The sequence below is a fragment of the Cyprinus carpio genome, chromosome B13 (assembly GCF_018340385.1).
Source record: "Cyprinus carpio isolate SPL01 chromosome B13, ASM1834038v1, whole genome shotgun sequence".
NCBI classification, from domain to species: Eukaryota; Metazoa; Chordata; class Actinopteri; order Cypriniformes; family Cyprinidae; genus Cyprinus; species Cyprinus carpio.
The window spans coordinates 10,025,400-10,047,715 of record NC_056609.1 but is presented as its reverse complement, the minus strand read 5'-3'; the positions used below and the strand labels follow the sequence as shown (position 1 = coordinate 10,047,715).

The window sequence follows — 22,316 nt, the reverse complement described above, 5'->3', positions numbered from 1 at the left end:
CATTCTATATATATTCAGACTTTCGTTCTATATATATTCAGACTTTCATTCTATATATATTCAGACTTTCATTCTATATATATTCAGACTTTCATTCCATATATATTCAGACTTTCATTCTATATATATTCAGACATTCATTTTATATATATTCAGACTTTCGTTCTATATATATTCAGACTTTCATTCTATATATATTCAGACTTTCATTCTATATATTCAGACTTTCATTCCATATATATTCAGACTTTCATTCTATATATTCAGACATTTGTTTTATATATTAAGACTTTCATTCTATATATATTCAGACTTTCATTCTATATATTCAGACTTCATATTATAAATATATTTTTTTCCTGAACGGCTTGTGTTATTATATATATATATATATATATATATATATATATATATATATATATATATATATATATATATATATATATATATATTTAATCTTTACATATAAAGTTCTGTCTGTAAGCCATTCATTCCTCCTTGCAAGTAACTGCCAGATGTTCTGGTAGGGGACAAGTATCAAGACAAAATCAAGATGAACTTTGAATATATGCGCGGTACAGTCTTGTTTAAAGGTTAAAATAGTTTGAAGTTTGAAGGTTTTACAGAAAGCCATAGGGCCTACAGTTAAATGACGTTACAAACCAGTGGGATAACCACTTAATTTTCCATCTTGCCATTGCCCATTGCATTTCTTTCATTTTTAATTCATGAATTCCTCTTCATTCAAATTCAGTGGAGTGTGGCCAATTCAATATTTAGCACGCTGGGTTTTGACTAATTTGTAGTCTTATGTTTTGGTAACTGAAACGTTTAAAAACACCCCCTTAATTTGCACCTATGTGTGCATGACTAAACAGTTTCTCTTTACTTGTGATTGTGCACTTTACGCATTGATTCAGCGAGGCGCCTAAAAATATCGTTCTCCAGAGCCGGATCAAAGCCGGGGTCAGCTCCTCCGTGAATCCCGCCCTACCGTTTAGCCTAAATAAACCGAAAGGAGGGGCTTGTCCGCGACAGAGAGTAGCGAAGGGTCCCGTGGTGAGCGCTGCAGAGCCGTGTAGTGTGTGTCAGGACTCAGGTTTCATTCTGAGAGAGACTCAAGCGCGCAGCAGTGAGACAAACCCGTCAAATGGCACGACCGAGGCGCACAGACTCCCACTAGAGCCGGAGCCCACTCAACCATTATCTCCATGCACTTGAATGAGCAGCATGCCTCAGTTGAGGTCGTTTTGAAGATTAATATTTTCACGTGAAAAGCGGTTTAAATTGCCTGAAAGGAGAACTTTAATTGGTTTATTTGAGCACGAGCCCGTTCACTCGTAGATAAACATCATATAGCCTACACAAGTCTCACAGACATGGAGGACATGAAAATGCGAGTGTCACCTCAGTCCAGTCTGGAGAGGACCTGCGTTCAGCATCCCTGCCAAAAGCGCCTTTTGACGAACTGGAAGGACGCGTGTGCAATCTGTGTGTGTTTGATCTCGTTTGGAGTTTGTGTGTTGCTCTACCTGAGGACATCAGATCTGCAGTCCAGGGTGCTCAGTCTGGAAAAGGACAGAGACCCCCGTGTCTCCAGTTGGATCTCTGTGGAACAGGTGGAGCCTGTCCTGTGGAGTCGACTGGATCAGATATTAGAGGAGGTGAGCGGTGACTTTTATTCTCCAGACGTTTGTCTGTGGTTGTAATAATATCATACATATACAAACTATTTGCTTGAGTCATGAGTGCGTGGACAGAGTGAAAGAGAAGATGTCCATGTTGTCCCAATTTGTTGAAGTCTCAACGAGAGGTTAGAAGTGCGCTGTTCAGAAAGTTCAAAGAGCAGAGAGACTTTAGAGGTAGAAGATCATGTTTATAATAATAATAATAATATATAATGTTTTTCAAAACCTGTGTTAAAATATGAATTTGAAGGCGGATAAATTGACGACCAAAATATTTTAGTTTGTTTATTGGCCCTAGGGCGTTTGTTTACGCACTTCCACTGCGCACAGTTTGAGCTCTGTGGACTCTGCACATGGATAAGAACTTTTGATTTCTGTGACCAGTTTTCTTGGGCTTTTAGTTCTGTTTCTTAATTATTATTTGGTGTTATTTTATTTTATTCCTTTGCTCTGTTGTCTGTTAGTACTGCGTGTATTGTTCCTTTTTCTCGTTTTTATCTGTTTCTCCTTTTTAAGGATAAAACGCAAAAAATTAATTACTACTTTCTTTTTTAGTTTAACTGACAGAGTATACAAAAATAACTTTAATACTGACTTTAAATAAACTTAGGCTACTCGTTAATAATAACATTTTACCCAATAAATGTCATTCACAGTCAAACATAGGCTAAGCGATAAATAATGAAATCATGATTAACGAATTAAGTTTAGTATGTATTATAGCTCTTCAAATTCCAGATCAGACTCTTTTACATGGCTCAAATTTTTCACATCCTCTTTAGCATTGTTTGAGAATGAGTGTCTATAAATAACACAATCATATTGCCAAAATTTCCTGCTGCCATTTGACACATCCATTAGTGTAGTTGTCTTAATAAAAGTGCACATAATTGATGTGATCCAGTAGATGCCCCCCTATTATCCATATTGGACTGACCGAATTTAAAGCGAAGTCTGTTCGGCTACTGAAAGCTGTGACTGTTGTTGTTTAGCAAAACTATTATTTGCAGTATGCAAGACCTGTTGAACATATTGTGTCACCATACGACCACCTGTTTTACATCAACAATCAAGCAGTTAGGGCTCTCGCCAACTTTAGTGCTGGCCGAGCACTGTGTCTGTATAGAATAGGATTGAGATTGAAGTGGTGAGGTGGAGAAAAGCGAGATATATATACACAGTACGTTGCCTGCGGCCATGGTCCCTTCATACTGGCCTCTGGTGGTTTATCACCTAGCTGCATGTAAAATATTTGAGGTGTTAAAAGTATCTTGGGTAGAATTTTACTTAGGGAAAGGCTTCCATCTCACTATCTGCAGTTTATAAAGTAATAGAGTCTGCAGAGGATGATGGAGGTGAATATTTAGTGTGTTAATGAGAGTACGCCAACTGGAGTACAGAGGCAGCCAAGTGTGAGTCAATCTGAGGCTGAGTGTGATTAGAGTATCTGAATAATGTTTTGAGTCATTTACAGGTGGATCTCACTGAAATCTGGCAAGAGCAAATCCAGGCCATAAAAATATGAATTTGATTTGCTTATTAGAAAATAGGCATGCAAAAACCAGATAAAGAATTACAGCCTTATTGTAATGAGAATGTAATGAGAATCGTCCTTCAGAATAATGGCAATTACTAATAGTAAAATGTCCACATGCATTACAGTAATGAGAGTTTTGGGGGAAATGTGCTTAATTGTAGTGAAAACATGCTAAAATAGGTTTCAGGTTTGTTTAATACTGATGGGCATTTGAAAAGCATCTGAAATGTTTATCTCAGGGGTATTCTGTTATCAAGGGCAGATATTTCTCATAGACATATTGACAACCAACGTTTCAGCATCACCATAAAATTGCATGTATATGTCTCCATTAAAGCTGAGTAACGTATACATTAGAAGGGCCTGTTGAAGGTTAGAATGGTGCTGATTTCACAATTTATAACAGAACGTGCCTTTAGGGGTGTAATCAAGATCTGTTAAGGAGGAAAGTAGCTAAATGCGAGCGAACGAGTAAGAAAGATAGAGAGAGAGAGAGAGAGAGAGAGTGAGAGAGAATGAAAGAAAGAATTGGAAAGAGCGATAGAGTTTGGCCTGCAGGCACAAAGTCTGGGGGTCTTAGTAATAACCGGACATTGGAATTGTAAAACATTTTGTCATCCTTTCAAAATAGATTTTTAAAACCAGATCAAATACTGGGCATCGAGTTACCATTAAAGCTGGGAGGCAGAGAATGTCACCTCCCTCCCAACCTATCTCTGCAAACCCTGGGGCATCAGCTGTCTCATACCATTACCGCAACCTTACCATTTACATCATGTCATCTTAAAATCAGCATGAAACATGTTTGCAAACCATTGCAAAGCCATAGAAGAACCACTTTTGGTTCCCCAAAGAACCTTTCAGCAAACAATTCTTAAGTAAACCATTTTTCTTTTGTAGTGTAAAGAACATTTCAATGATTTAAAGACCCTTTTTCCACTATAAAGAACCTTTGGTCCAATGGAATGGTTGCATGGATGTTATAGAAGCAAATATTCCACTAAAGAAGCTTTGTTTTATCATGTATTTTATGAGAAAAAAGATTGAGGACAGGACGTGATGTAGAATTGACTGGATTGTAAAAAGTGGCTGTTGCATTCCAAAATAAAGCCAGATGGTTGAAAAAAAAAAATTCTTCGTCACATCAGCCGAAAAAGAGAGTCGTTTCAGAGGCGTCCAAGTTATTACTTTTTGATGAAGGATTACAAAAACAAAGGTTTTTTTTTTCTCTTTGGAAAAAAACGTGCACAGATGAATCGTGCACAATAAGACCAGAGGTGCATATTAAGAAAGCAAATAGGGTCATTGTTGATTTCATGTTGACTTTAAGAACACCTTTATTCGAGCATAAAGGAACACACCCTACCAGAATTAAATGCTTCAGTAACTTAATATGCTTCAAAATGAAAGCTAAGTCTTTGTTGCTTTAGATCTTGTTCAAGGTGCTTTCCATCAATGTAACCCTTCATGCTTACTTTTCATCACTGGTTATTGTTTGCTCAATGTGACACTGCATTATTGTGCCAGCTCTTAGATTTAAGTGAAATGGGGTTTTGGATGCACTTTTTCATGGTTTGATGTAAAAAAAAAAACTGAAAATGCTTAGAATATATTCAAAAGAAACATTTTATTTGGGAATGCGACACTGGAAAATCATGAGTTAAAGCTCTGGCAAACCCTGTAGCATGTGGATTATCCCTGGACATTGCTCCTGTGGAAAAGCAGTTTACGCACAGCACAGGTTCCCTCCAAATTGTAATGCATTTTCCACGGCTTCCGTGCTCGCGGAACAACCGTCTGTGGGTTAAACCTGCTGTCACACATACAGTATATTTTCATATTAGCATTTTTTAGGTTTTCCTTTCTTCTTAACCTCCATTAGCTCTTTCTGTTTTACAATATCTGTAGAGCTGCCCAGTTCAGTAGTGTGGAAAAACTTCTACAATAGCTTGTAATGTCTGAGAGCGGTTTGAGTGAAGACCTCTCCAGCTGGGAAGAGGGTTTGCCAGTAAAAAAACCAAATAAAGCCCTGGAACGATCCATGGTTAATATAAACTGGGGTAAGAAAAATCTCAGAATTATTTAGCCTCAGTGTTTCAATATTAGAGGATAGGCATGACCTGTAGTAAGACAATGCAGACGCCTGACAAACTTTACAATTCAGTCATAAATGTAGCCAGTCAATGATGGTTCTACCAGTGAAATGGCACTGCATATAGTGGGTATGTCTGTTATAGCTGCGGTTTTGTAAGCTTGGGCTAAAAATATGGTAGTAGCTCTGTTTAACGTCTCTTTTATGGAAATTTCATTTTTTTAAAGAGCACAAACTGTTCTTTAAATCCTGTTCATCTAATAGTGTTCACTTTGATGCCTTCACTACCCTGGAGTTTCTAAGATGTAACCAATTCGGTTTGTTTTGAAAAGTGACCTATACATTGTTAATCAAATAACTAACATGTCACCTGGCAGTGCCCTCACTGCAAATAGAGCGAACGGCTCCAAAGCTATGCAAAAACAATAGAAGTTGTGCCCTGGTGAAGGTCAGAGTGCCAAATATAATTAAGCTTCTTAGGTCAATTTAAAAATAACTTTACAGTGAGATTTAAAAAAAAAAAAAACTGTTTCAAATATATATATATATATATATATATATATATATATATATATATATATATATATATATATATATATATATATATATATATATATGGGGTATATTTGTAGCAATAGCCAAAAAACCTGAAAATTTACTGAAATAATACTTTTATTCAGCAAGGATACATGATTGATCAGATGTAACAGTGAAGACATTTATATTGTTACACAAGATTTTTATTTCAAATAAATGCTGCTCTTTTGAACTTTCTGTAAATAAAAATAAATAAATAAATAAATTAAGTTTTCCACAAAAACATTTAGCAGCTTTCCAGCATTAATAATAATAAGAAATGTTTCCTGAGCAGAAAATCAGCATTTTATAATGATTTCTGAAGGATCACATTGAAGATTGGAGTAATGATGCTGAAAATTCAGCTTTACCATCAAAGAAATAAATTGCATTTAAAAACATATAAAAACATTATTATTAATATTTTATTAAATATTTATAATCATGTTTTCATATGTTTTTACATTTTATTAATATTTTACAATATTATTGTTTTACTTGTGATAAATAAATGCAGCCTTGGTGAGCATAAGAAACTTCTTTCAAATGTTAGGAACCCAAACTTTTGTATATTCTTGGTTAAAACTTCAGTGAATGTGTGGGAAATGTTTGCATTAATAACAAATAAAGACTAACAAACTAACACCAACTACAGTAGATTTTTTATTATACCATACATACAATGTGGTTGATTTCTGCACGGCTGACTTCAAATGTCCTGTTTGTTTATTTTCAGAAATTAGCAGCACGTCTGCCGAAGATCCGGGCGGCTCGGGATGCACCTAACAGCTGCATCTGTCCACCAGGTACGTCTGTTAACCCCATCCATCCACAGCACACCCCTCCTCGATCTTTACACACCTGTGATACATTACATCTGAAATCGCATACTTATGTACTTTATAGTAGACGAAAAACAGTATGTGAGGTGAGTAGTATGTCCGAATTAATAGTATTCGAAAAACAGTAGATGAAAAGTCCTACTTCCTACTTCTTCCAACCACATTCGATGAACACTTTACTATATACTATAGATACGATAGTGTGCTCCGCCTCTCACGTCTGATATGCAGTTAAATGTATGTTGCGGTTAAGCCTTTTGAGCTTTCCTTCCATGAAACTGTCTTTTGTCTGCAGGTATGTGAAAATATGCTATTGTTGCCAGGATAGAGATGTGATCGACTAGATCTCATTTCCCATGTAATGTAAATGAGTGAAAAGAGCCTCCTCTCCCCGACCCATTCACTGGTGCCCTCGGACTGGCATTGCTGTGGTGACAGGTGCAGTCGTATTTTCGGGCGCTGTTGGCAGTCATAGTTTTCACTCTGTGTTGAGCGGGTCGTGATGCAAGCCAGAGTGTTGGGATGGCGTCATCTGGCCGTTCCTGAGCGCAGGGAACAGTCAACAAGGTTCACGGAGTACGACTAACAAGTCACATCCGTATGTCTGACAGGGCTTGTTAACTCTTTGGGGGTTCAATTTTTTAAAAATTATAAATTAAATATATTAAGAATTTATAGTAAGTATATAATAAAAGTAATTATACAGTTGAACAATAATATAGAATATTAATTATTAAATATTTAAACATATTTTTGAAATGTACAAATTAGATTGTGTTTGTGTGTATATATTATATTAAATAAAAGTGGTATTAATATTAAATAATGATAAATTATATAAAATAATTTATACAATGAATAATATTTTAGAATATTAAATATCTAAAAATTAGATTGTGTGTGTGTGTATGTATATATTAGTGGTGTCAAACGATTAATCGCATCCAAAATAAAAGTTTTTGTGTACATAATATATGAGTGTGTACTGTGTATATTTATTATGTATAAATGAATACAAACACATGCATGTATATATTTAAGAAAATATGTTATGTTTATATATTAAATATATTTTTATATAACATGAAATATAATAAAATAAATATATAAATATATACATGTAAATATTTTCTAAATACTTCAAAGTATTTATAAATACATAATAAATATACAAAGTACACACTCATATATTATGTACATAAAAACTTTTATTTTGGATGCGATTAATCGTGATTAAATAATTTGACAGCACTAATATATATATATATAAATATTAATATAAATTAATAATACATTATATAAAATTATTCATACAATTTAATAGTATTATAGAGTATTAAATATCTAAAAAATTTTAAATGTATAAAAATGATATATATATATGTGTGTGTGTATATATATATATATATATATATATATATATATATATATATATATATATATATATATATATATAATGCATAAAAATTGTTTAAATATTAAATAATAATAAATCACACACACACACACACACACACACATATATATATATTCAATTGGCTTCAATTCTAATGGTCTTTCACTTTTTCTACTAATAGCGAAGCTTAGCAGCTACATTTTAACTTGCTTCCCTAACATAAACTCCAGATGTCAGTCATTAGACTACCTCTTGTGTTATAGCCTGTGTGTGTGTGTGTGTGTGTGTGTGTGTGTGTGTGTGTGTGTACTGGTATATATGGTTTATGAGGACATAAATGTGTATAATGACATGGGTACTACAATGTAAACATAGTTTATGAAGACACTTCCTGTGTCCCCGTAAAACAAAAGGCTTTAAAAATATACAGAACGGTGTTTTTGAAATTCAAAAATTGCCAGTAGTTTTCTGTAAGGGGTAGGTTTAGGTTTAGGGCAATAGAAAATACAGCTTGTACAGTATAAAAACCATTGCGCCTATTGAGAGTCCCGTAAACCACAAATGCAAGTGTGTGTGTGTGTGTGTGTGTGTGTTTGTGTTTGTGTGTTTACACATCTCTGAGAACCATGCCAGATGGTACAGACATCTCCTTGTTAATTAGGCTAGTCAGTACTAGTCATTGTTGTGTTAACTGAGTGGGAAGTGACTTCAGACAGCATAGTGAAACCAGTTTAAGATGGACATGTCTTGGATAGGCACTTTTGAACCAGGTGTGGGGACCATTTAACAGCAGGCATCCCAGATAATGGCCGCGTTGGTTGTTTATTGCTGTGCCGTGGGAGAGTGTCTGATCTCGCAATACAGTCTGTTTTCAACCATCTGATGTAAACCAGGCAAAATATCAGCATAAAACATGTCCATTGACACTAGATACAGTACAGTTTGTATACATTGTGCAGGTTTTTTATTATGTTTGCATATAAATACTATGTGTATGTAAGGAAGTGTCCGCATATATGTTGTTCACCATGTCGCCAGCTGCCGCTTGTCAATCATTCCAGCACGCAGTGTTCAGATGGCTTTCATTCCATTGTTTATTTTGAGTGCTCAGCGGTGGGTAATAGTCTGTGACTCCTTCATCAAACGCACAGACTCGCTTGTATACGTATAGCATTGATTTAATGTTTGAGCTACAGTTGAAGCGTAATAACTTTTCAATCCACAAAGGTGTAGTTGTATGAACACATCAACAAAATAGTGCTTTAGCGTATTCTTCCTCTTCATAAAGAATGCTATGTGAATGTCACGTGCAGTTCAGCCCAAGGACAGTATATTATTATTCTTGGCTTGGCGTGTTTAAGTGAAGATGATGTGTGACTGTCTATGAGAGAACCTGGTGGTTTTATACACAATTTCTTTTTTAATTCTGTGTTTAGTCCAAGCCTGTTCCTCTTGCAGTGCTACTATGCTCTCAAAACAGCTGGCATATGGGCTTGGGGAATGTTTCAACACATCCAAATGAGTTTATTTTTTCTGATTTTGCAAATCCCAAGGGGCTACAGAGGTTAAGTTCACTCAACTCATGTTTAAAAACCCATTTGGCTCATTCTCATTCACTCGGAAATCCTCTAAGATTTGTTTTTATTAACAAAGTCAGCGTCGGTTCATACACGCAACTGTTTACCCTCCAGCTCTGCACATTTCAGCACTAAAGCAGTAACAGTGCCACATATTCTTACTGTGAAGAAAGCTATTCACCATCTCAGAGTCATCTTTACACTGCAGGTATGCATAAACCTGTGTGGATTATAGGGCTGCACGATATTGGAAACAACCGAAATTGTGATGTTTTGTTTTTCTGCAATATGTTGCCATAAAAAACTACAGGAATTTTTATCAGGTGATTTAAATAGCTGTTTTTTTGGGGGACAAATCAATCTAGAATAATTGGGGTGTGCAATGAGTTGGAAAATAAATAAATAAATTAAATAAAAAATCTCATTCCAACTGTTTTGACTCATTCAATATGAAAATAAATATTAAAATATGAAACAAAGTAAGAAATACATTGTAATAATACTATTGCACTGTAATATAAAAAATCAAGTATTTCATTAATTATTTTAATTTATTGTATAACTATATAGTTACATATATTAATAAAGTACATTAATATTTGTGTCTAAATTTCAAACATCAAATCATCTGGCTTTTATTTAAGCAGTTTGCTGGAAAGTAAACAAAGGTTTTCGAGTGAAATGCAGCTCTGTGTTCATTTACAAGCTTACAGCTCATGATACAGTGTTTAGTGACTGGTCATATGATCAATTATATTTTAATATATCATGCAACCTTAGCTATTAAAATATTTGTCACATTCCGATTTTTAATATCTTATACTGATAATCTTATAAAATGTTTACGCAAATTCGACTCACTTGAAATGCTGCTATAGAATAAATGCTCTAATGGTGTATGTTTTCATTAATAATTTAAACCTTGATTTTTTTCACTTGCAGCAAGGTTTAAAATGATTTATGCGACCACAGCATGTTTTGTGTGGTGATTTATTATCTGCCAAGAGCATGAAACCATTGAAAAGACATTTAGAAACCAAACACTAAAACAAACCAGCTGAAATGACCTTAATACTTTAATAAATATTTAAGTAAATTTCAAACTTTGATTTAGTTTACTTCTGTACGATAAACAGTTTTTTGGTTGTTGAGTCGCCGCTTGGTAAAACCAGTTAAGCACCACTAGTTTATAAGTGTTTTAGGTTAATTTTCAACGTGCGTGTTGTTTAGCTGTGACCTTCTGAACAGATGTGTATATATAAACATCATTATTAAAAAAAATGTCATCCGTGGCTTATCGTACTGTAGATGGTTGGATGTGTGACAGTTCTGTTAACAGCAACTGAGGCAATGTCGCTATTTAGTCATCAGAGAAAACAAGAACGTAGAGTGTATACATAACGACAATGATTTATAGCTCCAAAAAATGTTTTTGGAACGGCGTGTTTATCTGCCCAGCCTCTTCGCTGGTATCGCAGGGTCACAGTGACGTGAAAACCAAATGCATGCATTTCGATGCGTGAATGAACTGTGTAGACAATTGTGGCATACTGATGGATATGATGCTCTTTGTTCTAGTAGAGATTTGTAAAAATGATCCCGGAGGCGCTTACTGCCAACAGCTTTGTCAGTGTACAGAAAAACTCCCATGACAGTTAGATTGAATCCAGGCTCAAGCACCCAGAACGCTCTTGAATCCACACATTGTTTCCCGAGAAGCTGAATGGCACTTTCTTGGACCTAGTAGTAGGAAACAGAAAGAAAGAAAGAGACGGCCGCCCTCTCAGCTTCTATGTACTGCACACCCCCATTGCTCTTATTTCTGAAAAACCAAAGAGCTGATTGCCTGAAGGATTTAGCATCTTTGTGACTGGATTCCGACCGCAGACCAGCATGGCTGGCTTTAGTTGTGTCACCAGGGGTCGTAAGGGATTGAGTAAGAGTGCTATCTTTAAACGTGTGCATCACAGACACCTCTCTGTTGGTCTTCTGTTGGATTGTTTTGGGTGCCATAAAGAGCGGGACGATGGATTTCATTGCATGGGATTAATCACGAGTACAACAGGAAGGGTGAGAGGCCTCTAAAGCCCCAAGCTTCACTGCAGGAAGTGACATTTGGCAGTTTACCTGGATGCGGTCCGAAGAGAAGCCATATCTAGTGTGTGTAATCTGAGCTTGACTTTGGGAACTTAGTGTATGACGTATTTGCCATATTTAACATCCCCATCATCCCAAAATGCTCGACACAGCCAAGAGGAAAAATGTGTGTTGCTCAGAGGGTAATTGAGTTCTCAGTTACACTTCAATTAATTATCAACTCAAATATTTTCCTAATATGACTTAGTAGAAACAAAAATAGACACAAATGAGGCTATTGTTGACAAACAGCAGGAGTATTATAAAATGCAGATGTCCATTATAGCCAGAATTTGGTGAGAAATATTTGGGATCTTTTGATTGCGCACCTTAGTATCTCGGCAAGTCTGAGCACAGTTTGAGACCTTGTTCTGATATCTTCTGAAATTCTCAAGACCCTAGTGAGATGACTAGACTAATTTCTCTTTAGGGTCAGCCAAAAGTCTCTACATTTTAATCTCATTGAAATTAAGGAGATATTAAAGCAATAGAATTTGTGGGAAAGACGGTTCACAACTCACTGAGGGATGTACTGTACATAACCCAAAACAAACCTTAAATAGACTGGTTAAGTACGTATTTCCATGTTTAATTGCTAATTTTTCTTATCTTCTCCACTGCTAATATTATAATTAGCTCTGATTCCATTACTCTTCAAATTGCACAAATTGAAAATACGGCCAATGGAAACGTCAAAAGTTTTTATGCTCGCATGAGGTGGTTTTTCAGGCCATTTAAAAAAGGAATATATCGCAAAACTGCAATGAAAACAGTCTTTTCCCCCACAATTACAGTTCACCTGGTGTATATAAAAGTCACATGATCAGTCTTTAACATACTATAACCTCCAAGAAACACCTTATATTGTATGTGGCCACTCTCAAGTACAAGGGGCTTCCTTGCCATTAATGCTTGGATAACACTTATTTACACTGCACACATCTGTGGTGCATTACTACTCCGACGCGGATCTGATCGCAGCCACTCTAGTCAATGCTTGGCACTTTTCAGAAGTAGCTCTTTGCACTGCTTCGCTAAGGATAAGAGATATAGGCGTGTAGCCTTCAATTAAAAATAATGTTTATTGCTGTGGCTGCGATATACGTAAACCTGTGAACATCCGTCACAAGACTTATCACGAGAAGAAAAAATTAAGTTTTAGTCACATACCATTGGTTAATGGAAACCAATTTTGCAATAGTTTCTTTTTGTCAACACTTATAAAATATCACAAAATATAGTGAAAATCTGTAATGGAAACAAGGCTATTGCCAGTCATTGACATTTAGGATTTACGTTTAGATACAGTTGTCGCTTCCAAAAATTTGCTTATGTACTTACTTATGTACCAGCATGGAAAATGTAAACTTTTATTCTTATTTTGAATGGGTCACATACAGATATATCAAGCAATAAGTGCCTCCTTTGTCATTACATAAGTTGTCAGTCACTTAAGTTAAGCATAAACTCACTCTTACAAAAACTCCTATTATAATAAATGAAGCTGTCCGCACTGCACAACAAAACTCTTGTTTACATAGTGTTTATGTTTTAATGGAAAGGGTTTGCAAGTGTTAACTTGTGCTAAACAAAAACTTTTTGAGCGTTATTGAGTTGAGTCTTAAGGGGAGACACTGCAGGCAAAAACACTGTTTTTCATGCACCTGTCAAGTTTGAGATTTTGGGCTTTTTGGTTTTTCATAAAGTGTTTTTTTCAGACTAGTGGAAAGAAAACATCCAAAAGACACTGTTATGTGTTTCTTTTATGGCACTTTATCTATTTGTGTCAACAGATTTCAATTCATACACAATACATATTTTAAAGGCAGTTTTCTCAAAATGAGTTTTTTCATCTACACTGAGCCATAAATCTCCACTTCAGTTGCACTTACACACAGCAAACATTACATTTTTATTCCTGTCTATATCCTGAAGGTTTTTACAGAGGGATTTGTTCATATATAATGATTATATACAACATTTTAATCCCCCCAAAATGAGAACATGTAGTGTTTTTTGTCCGTTCTAAGCATTTTCTGAATTATGGAGTGACAAAAACGAGATACCCAAAATTCCCTCTTTTGACTCTAATACATCAAAAAAAAAAAAAAAAAAAAAGTGTTTTTAGATTTTTGTACTAGAAATTTATGCAAATTAGTGCATATTTCATTAAAACAATAACTAATTTGCATATCTAAACCAAACATTTTAGAAAACCTGTAATACTAAAACTAAATGTTTGCAATTATCAATTTAATCAATCAGCTGGGTAAGGCGATAACCAATAGTGTTTTTTTTTTTTTTTTTTTTTTTTTATATTAGCTATTTTTTTTTCTCTGTTTAAATCCCCTCTGATTGGCCATTACATTCACATGTTCAACAGACATGTCTGTGATTGGCCAAAATGCTTAATGCTGCAAAAACAAGATGTGAGGCTACTTAAAGCATCTTTGATGCTCTTCAAAGAAATCTCACACAAATACACATGGGAGTGTTTGAAAGCAGCTGCCCATCAGCGGGTACTGCTGGTATTTTTAAATTTTTTACATTTCTGTATTGACTGGTCATAACACTAGCTAGTCTAAAGACAGAATTGTTTGTCTTGGCTGAAAGCAAAAATTGTGGACGAAGCTACCCTCACAAATAGAGAGCATAGAAAATGTTTTGCAGCTCATTGGTTTTTGTGGTTCAGAAACATTGGGATTAAATGGCTTTTTATCAGCTGTTGCTTGATTGTGTCACACTTGTTAGAATACAGTGTAATGCTCTTGCATTATGGCTGTTGCATTGCATATGGCACACAGTGTCAGAGTTGTCAGAGCGTCTCCAGAGCTCCCACAGGGATATGGTGCACACAGCACATGGCATTCTGGGCACTCAGAGAACGCCCAATGCATTGCCTGATGACAGACCAATGCAGACCCTCAGGACTGGATCAAAGAGCTCTGCGGTGTGTTGGTAAGAGAGAGAGAAATACACAGAAAGATTAGAAGCAACCTCACAGTGCTCAAATTAGCTAGTACACCATAAAACCAGTTGATACAATCTCTCGAACAGCACAAGAGAAGAAGGAAAGGAAAAAACGCTCTAGCAGTTGCAGTTAAAAATGCCTTAATGCTCTTGTAAACAAGAGGCTTCCTCTGATCCTCACAGTAGGGGTCCGGTGAAAGGGTCGTGCTGCTGGTTATTTAAGGAGTTCCAAGTTCACCTTGATGTGTCTGCTGACAGGAAGAGGGGCTTTGGATCTTGTTTCCTCGTCCGTGATTACTTTACACCACAGCTGCCAGAGAGCAGCCTTTTCTTGGGAGAGGTGTACTCTGTGAGTCATGCCCGACACAGACAGAGAGAGGATGAGACTTTGAGAGAAACAGCGTTGGGAAAACTCAGACTTGGCTTCCTTCATGAGTGTGAATCTATCTATATTGTTGATGCATATGTTAACTTGAAATGAGTTTATCTGTTTATGAGTTACATTTGAAATGATTCACAACCGGTCACAACCTGATAATTGGTTTTGTACGTGAGAGAGAGAGAGAGGGAATAATGTGCCTGTTTTTTACATAACACATGTTGTGCTGTATATTTATTCCTGAAGTCCTCACAGAAGAAATCCACATTGTATATTTGATTCTAAACAGTTTGAATCTTGTAGAAATATTTGTGGCTAGAGTCAATGATGGCATGAGGAATCTTCACTCGAAACAAAGGAAAATGCATTATGAAAATTCAGTGGTTAAATATGTTATTCTGGGAATGTTGCTGGAATAAGTAGTTTGAGGAAATGCACAGTCATTCCACTGTGGCTGGCCAAAAATGAGCAGATTCTAGAGATGCATGATAGTGAATCTGTGAAGGTGAAATTAGGTGTAATCAAAACCCAACTCCATTTAGCCATAAAAATAAAAATGTCATAAAAATACAGCTGGAATGTCTGTAATGAAAAAATGTACATTGTCTGGAAATTTTGCTATATTATTTGAGCTGTAACAATGCTATAGCCCTCAATTTAAAAATCCAGAGAGGTATGAAAATTGTTTCCTAGAGCTGGCTTTACATAATGGCTGAATAATGATGCGTAGAATTATGCACATAACTCAATGAAAAAATAAACCAAACGTGCAAATAATTTAGCAAATTGTCATATTGTCAACAGTCCCTCTCTGCTTGTATATTCTGATTCACTAAGACTCCTAAAGTAGACACTTCAGGACAAACAAACAGCAACATACAGAATGATTTTGGTTTACAAACAATTGTGTCACTGTTGGTTTGCTAGAATACACTTTAAAGTGAGCACAACATGTTGAAATCTGTGCAGACGTCATCAGTCTGCTCTTTCACATGTAATCAAATAATATTATTAAGTAAATCAAGACAATAATGTCTCCATTTACAAATGAGAGTGCATTGTTCTCAAAGAGAAGATTTCTGACAAATATTTTGAACATGGCAGAAATTCATGCAGGTTTAGATTTTCTTTGGACATGAACCAACAAACACAAACATCTTCCCACCAGGTCTTGGATTCAGAGAAATTTTAAGTACTTCTGCAGATGGTGATAAAAATTAGAAGTAAACTGAACCGATACAATCTCCCAGCTGAACATAGGAATGATATCAAATGCTGTGCAAACCTCGTTGTGGTCACTTCTACTGGTCTTTTTAAAATTGGTTAGTTTAGTCACACGCTGGAAGAATAGCTTTAGTTTGGAAACCTAAATCTTTCTGCTTTAACAGATCATGTGTATTTGTGTCCCCTGCTGAATTCCACTCGTGGAACACTCTGTACACTCAGCTTTTGGAAGAGATACCGATTCTAAAAATGTCATTTGAAAACGTATTGTAGAGAAAATTTAGAAAAAAATTCTGTGGCTATGGTCAGGCCACATAAGGTCAGGTTGGCGTTGGTCCACCTGGTCAACCTTATCAAAATGTGCACTAATAGTTTAATTAAAAGAAACAGCATTTGGTTGCACAATAATCATAGCTTACAAATATATAGATAGATAGATAGATAGATAGATAGATAGATAGATAGATATTAGTTTATTAGGAAAAGAATATGCTTTATATTCACTAATAATGTTCACATTTCACAAAGGTTTGAAACTCATTTAAAGACTGAAATGATTCATTATTATACACATTATTAATAATATGTTCATTCACTATAAAATTTATATTTGTAAAATTGCATGTAAAATGATGACCAAAAATCCCTTTATTTGGTGCAAGTCAGAATTGTTGGCAAGGTACAGTACAGATCTTGGAAATTGTGGTTACTGCCACAATGTCCCTTACGATAGATGTTACTGTACATTGAAACTTTATTGAATAGGACTCTTAGCAAAGCCAACAATGCAAAATCAAAACCTAAAGTGTATTTACATTATGTTCCAGATCATTGAAGCACTGGAAAGCAGTACATTTCATTGTAGACAGACACAGGATCTGCATTTACTCCAGGAGTCTGATAGTCTGATATCATAAACCAGTGCGGTTTGTGTGCATATATGTGTGTGTGTGTGTGTGTGTGTGTGTGTGTGTGTGCGTGCGTGTGATTCATGGTCCTACTCCCCTGAGGTTGAGTGTGTGCTGGCATCATGAGTTGAGGCCCCGCGACTCGCTGCAGATTTCCTGTGGGCATCAAGGTGCATTCCACTCACAGGGAGCTCGCTCACTTCTTATGTTAACAGCTCTGGGCAGACGTCCAAAAACAACACTTTTTATTGAATTTGAAAGAAGAAAAAAATCCCCTATTGGACTATTTTGTTCCTCAGGCTATTGCTTTAACGGTAGTTGAAATTGTAGTAGCACATTTCTAAAGGTCGTGTGTCACCTTTTAGAGTCTAAGACTAATTAAGTGCTTGAAAGTCTTAGCAGAAGAGGATGTCGCCAACATGGCCCCCCGCTCAGAGGCAAATCTAACTCCTTCAAATATAGCTAGGTTTGTTTTACATGGGATTCAGAAAGTATTGACCCCTCCATACAATATTTATCACTTTGCTGTGCTCAAGTCAAATGATAGGCCAACCATTAATTTGAACAAAGTCATGCTAATTATTGCACTGCATTTTTAGTTCTTCACTACTAATTTAATCAACTCATATTTGTCATTCATGTAACAATTAATTTACATGAATGATAAATATGAGTTGATTAAATTAGTAGTAAAGTACTAAAAATGCAGTGCAATAATTAGCATGACTTTGTGCAAATTAATGGTGCATCATATAGGATAATATAATGCTTTCATATGTTTGCATAGTGAATTAATTTCATTACTCCTTTAAACGTTAAATTATTTTTATTGACTTTTCGCAATTGCAGAATTACTGGGCATTTGCAAATATTAATGAATAGTAATATAAGTAATGGTTATTTGGTTACAGTAGGTATTCTAAATAAGATTTTTACATGCCCCCAATCTTATTTCAGATTACTAGAAAATGTAATTGTAGATTAGTCTGGTTAAGAATTATATATGACCAAATTGCAGTTAATATCAGAATATTCTTTTGCATCTACATTTGAATTGTGCTGAGTTAAGTTTGAAGAGGTTAATGGTTCCTGAAGGCATGTAAATATGGTATAAATGTGATCTGTTCAATTCTGTATATTACTAAACATTAAAAGGAATGAATTGGTGGTCATGACCCAGAATTGGCAGGAAAGTGGCCTGCTTTATATCAACATTTCATTTGGTACGGAAGCACAGGTTTAGTTATAGTGTTTTGTAGAGAGACATAGTGAGCATAAAACTATACGCAGACTCATAAAACATGGCTTTTTTGGATTTGTCAGTAATTATAGTCACCTTCAGAAGAGTATATACTGTAACACGCAAAGTACAGGTTTTATTTTCTCCTGTGCTGTGGATCGAATCAGACAAGTGTTTGCTGGACAAGTCAGATACAAATCTGATATCACTAACAGAATCAGCAGTGACAGAGTGAACCGTCTAATTGAAAGATTGTTGTTGCTAGATTTTAATCTCTGTTATATGGTCTCTGGATTTCGAACAGTTTGAAAAAAGGTAATTTCATAATGATAAAAAGCAGTCTTCATGCGTAATCCTCCAGTTTTTCAAGGATGCTTGGTCCCAAATAATGAAGAAATCAGTCCTCTTCTGACTAAACCCTTGGCATCTACACTGCTTTTAGGCTAATAAGGACTAAAACAGATGGCCCAGTATGAAAAGACTCACGTAAATGACTTACCTCTCTCTTTTATGTCCACATCAGGCACTTATTTGGTAAATCGTCCTTGGAGCCATGCTTATGTCATTTCCTCTGAAGTTCAGTCACCTCTTCATATGAGACCAGAACTCATTAGATCAGTGACGTGCACGTTATTATTAAGAGGCATTTAAAAAGGATTAGATCACTTGAAGGCAGTAATTATTAGATATTAATTTAAGGGCATGTCATAATATGAGGTTAATATGACTTTTACTACTAGTGAATGTATTCCACATGATTCATAAATTTAATTTAGTCTACGTGTGTATTTTGTTGAAAGGACATAGTGTTGCTCAGTTGAACTATTCAGTAAGTCCAATAGTGTTTTTTTGTGAATTATTTTCTAATATTGTGAACAGTTTTTACAATTTAAAATCCTGTTCTATTTTAACATATTTAAAAATTAATGTAAAATTCATTCCTGTGATGGTACAGCTGAATTTTCAGCATCATTACTCCAGTCTTCAGTGTCACATGATCCTTCAGAATTCATTCTGATATGCTGATTTGCTGCTCAAGAAACATTTCTTATTATTATCAGTGTTTAAAATGCTTGTGCTGCTTAATATTGTACAAAATAGATACAAATAGATTTAGTCTTTACTGTCATTTTTGATCAATTCAGATGATAAATTCTGCTAAATAAAAGTATTGATTTCTTTTAAAAAAATCACACTGACCCCAAACTTTTGATTGATAGTGTACACTGTAAATAGTATGGTTTTTCTACTTGATCTAACCCATTGACAAATTTAACAAAAGTAACGAAGAATATAAATATACCTTAAAGGTTTGCAATTGTTTTTGAGTCTTTCCAGCTCTGCATATTTTGGAAGTCTCCAGACATTGTATTGACTCCTTTTCCACAAAGTGACAGGTTTAAAGTTGCATTGGTTTAAGATGGTTGATAACCACAAAAGACTGCTGCTAATTCAGCAGAACAATATCTGTTTCAGGCTAAAGGAACTCCTGGAGGCTCACACTGAGCTCTGACCTCTCACCCCCTACAGTCAGGGCTGATTACCTATAATCCTGTGACGTACTTATTAGAATGGACACTGGAGCCTTTTGATTGTCACCACTACCCAAATCCAACAGACCTGTTTTTGTACTTCTTTTGATTACATGAACTTTATGTGCCCTACTGTTCCACTGTGTTCCACTTCAGTGTTCCCAATGTCCAGGCTCCATAATCCCCAACTTTCTCCCCCCATCCGTGTAAAGCACTTAAGAACTAATTTGGCCCATTAAACAGATAGGCAGCATTTCCTTTCCTTTGTTTGTCCTGTCAAGTCTTAGAGCTTTGTCACCTTCTATCTCTCTATGGTCTTTTTTTTACCTAAATCAGCCATTTTCTCTATCCCTCTTCTCCTCTGTGCTTTCATCCCCCTCTCTCCTCCACTCATTTTTTTTCCAGCATTTGCAAAGACATATTAAAAAATACTTCTACCCTCAAGTTAAAACGAGAACAGGATCATAAAAGAAAAACTTTTGGGTTCAATTCATGTGATTTGCTAAAAGTTATGAAGTTAAGAGGGTCTTTGATGTTTTCATCAGCATATCCTTAGGACATTACCAATTTATAATATGAAATTGCCTACATATTTTTATTTGTAACACAACCAGTTAGTAATGGCATTTCAGACATTTCATTTTTAATAAAGTTCAAACACATTTATAGACTCTGTGAAACACTCTGTGAAGCACATATGGGGAGCACATAGGTATTTTACCTATTTATTTTTACACATTTTTTCATTACTTTAACATATTAGAATTGTTGTCTTTTTAAAATGTTTTAAAAATGATAAAATGTTTTATTAAAATGTTTTATTTATTATAAGGTAGCAAAACTATATTGGGTGATTTAAACTTTCCCTATTTAATCAATGTGTAAAGTGTACAGTAATTTTAAACCTTTAGGCCAGATAGTCTACGTATGCAGACACTTTTGCTTTTCATTCTTGAACTCCGTTCAAAGCCTCAGCACTCGATGCGACAGCCTTCAAATATCTGTGCCATTACCAGATGTGTCATTATTCAGGTTGCTAACTAAAAACATGTTTACACTAGATTCTCTTGTTGCTTCCCAATGATGGGTATTGACCTAGTGCCCCTTGTGGCAACACTGAGAATACAACACACATGTCACATACAGTAGGAATATCTGACACTTTTCAGAAGGCTACAGTGTATGAAACTGCTAGAAATTTTCATTTACACTTCAGAGGATGAGGACATTATTTATCTCTCTCTGCCAGAATGTATTGCCCTCAAACAAGCAAAAACATTCTCAAGATGAAGATGAGCATTGGGTTTCCTGAGCTCAAGGTTTATTGGATTACCAAATTCATTCAATTGTAAAGTAGCAAGTCATTTAGCCTTGGTGGAGGTTCATCGGTTATATGGAACTACAAGAATTTTCTTTTATGTGAGTTTTATTCAAGAAGGAATTCAAATACTCCCACAAAGAAATTTCTTTCTGCTTTTTTTCTTGGATAGCCATTTCACAAATGAGGTCTATGTGTTTAACAGGGACACTGGACACTGACTTAACTTCCACTCTAACGTCAAGAAGCTCAAGACCTCTGGTTGACTTCCTGGTTAGGGTGATGGGGAAAAGGCGAAGAAATCATGGGGAAAAAGAAAATGGGAGAGACTGAGGGGAAAAGTTGCCTCAGATGTTTTGGGTTCCAATTACCTTCAATCAAAGCATTGAGAGACCTGTGACTGCCACGTGACCATCCAGTATGGATACTTATGAATGTGTCTGTTTGAGAGTGAACACACCAGACCTCAATTAACAGTTAAACTGCCAGAGAAGCAAAACAGATGCAACCTCAGCAGAGGGTCGAAATGTGGCCTGAGTGTGATCGTTTCACACACCCCTGTTGTTTCTCTTCCTCACTGTGAAAATGACTGACACTTATCAATTGCAATATCCCAGACAAGGATGGCATTCACAGGGCTGCGGAGTCAGACGAGCCTCCTGTGCTGTCAACATGCTTCAGGCTTCCCAGAAATCTGCCCGTTTACTCATTTTATAAGACCTTTGGATCTTGCCAACCAGCATGAATTTTAAGAGACTCTGTGGGAAATTACGTAAAATACTCAAGAAGGAAAATAAGACAGCTGCCAAATTGTACAGAAGTTTACAAAATCTATTTGTTAATGCTAAACTTAGGTATGTAATTTGTCAAAGGGCATTTTAATGGACTCGTTTACGAAATA

At 35.6% G+C, this 22,316-nt stretch overlaps 1 protein-coding gene across 31 annotated transcripts in view; it reads left to right on the top strand.

The window, feature by feature from the left end:
• Nucleotides 1-1,028: 1,028 nt before the first annotated feature.
• The window catches only part of col13a1 (collagen, type XIII, alpha 1), a 95,118-nt gene continuing 73,830 nt past the window's right edge, over nucleotides 1,029-22,316 (top strand). For 29 of the 31 annotated variants that reach the window (XM_042736421.1, XM_042736417.1, XM_042736419.1 and 26 more), the window contains exons 1-2: nucleotides 1,029-1,664; nucleotides 6,630-6,699. In XM_042736421.1, coding sequence (XP_042592355.1) covers nucleotides 1,380-1,664; nucleotides 6,630-6,699 — 355 coding nt within the window. In that variant the 5' untranslated portion in view covers nucleotides 1,029-1,379. The remainder of the gene's footprint in view (nucleotides 1,665-6,629; nucleotides 6,700-22,316) is intronic. The other 2 variants (XM_042736422.1, XM_042736423.1) reach the window with 2 other exon arrangements.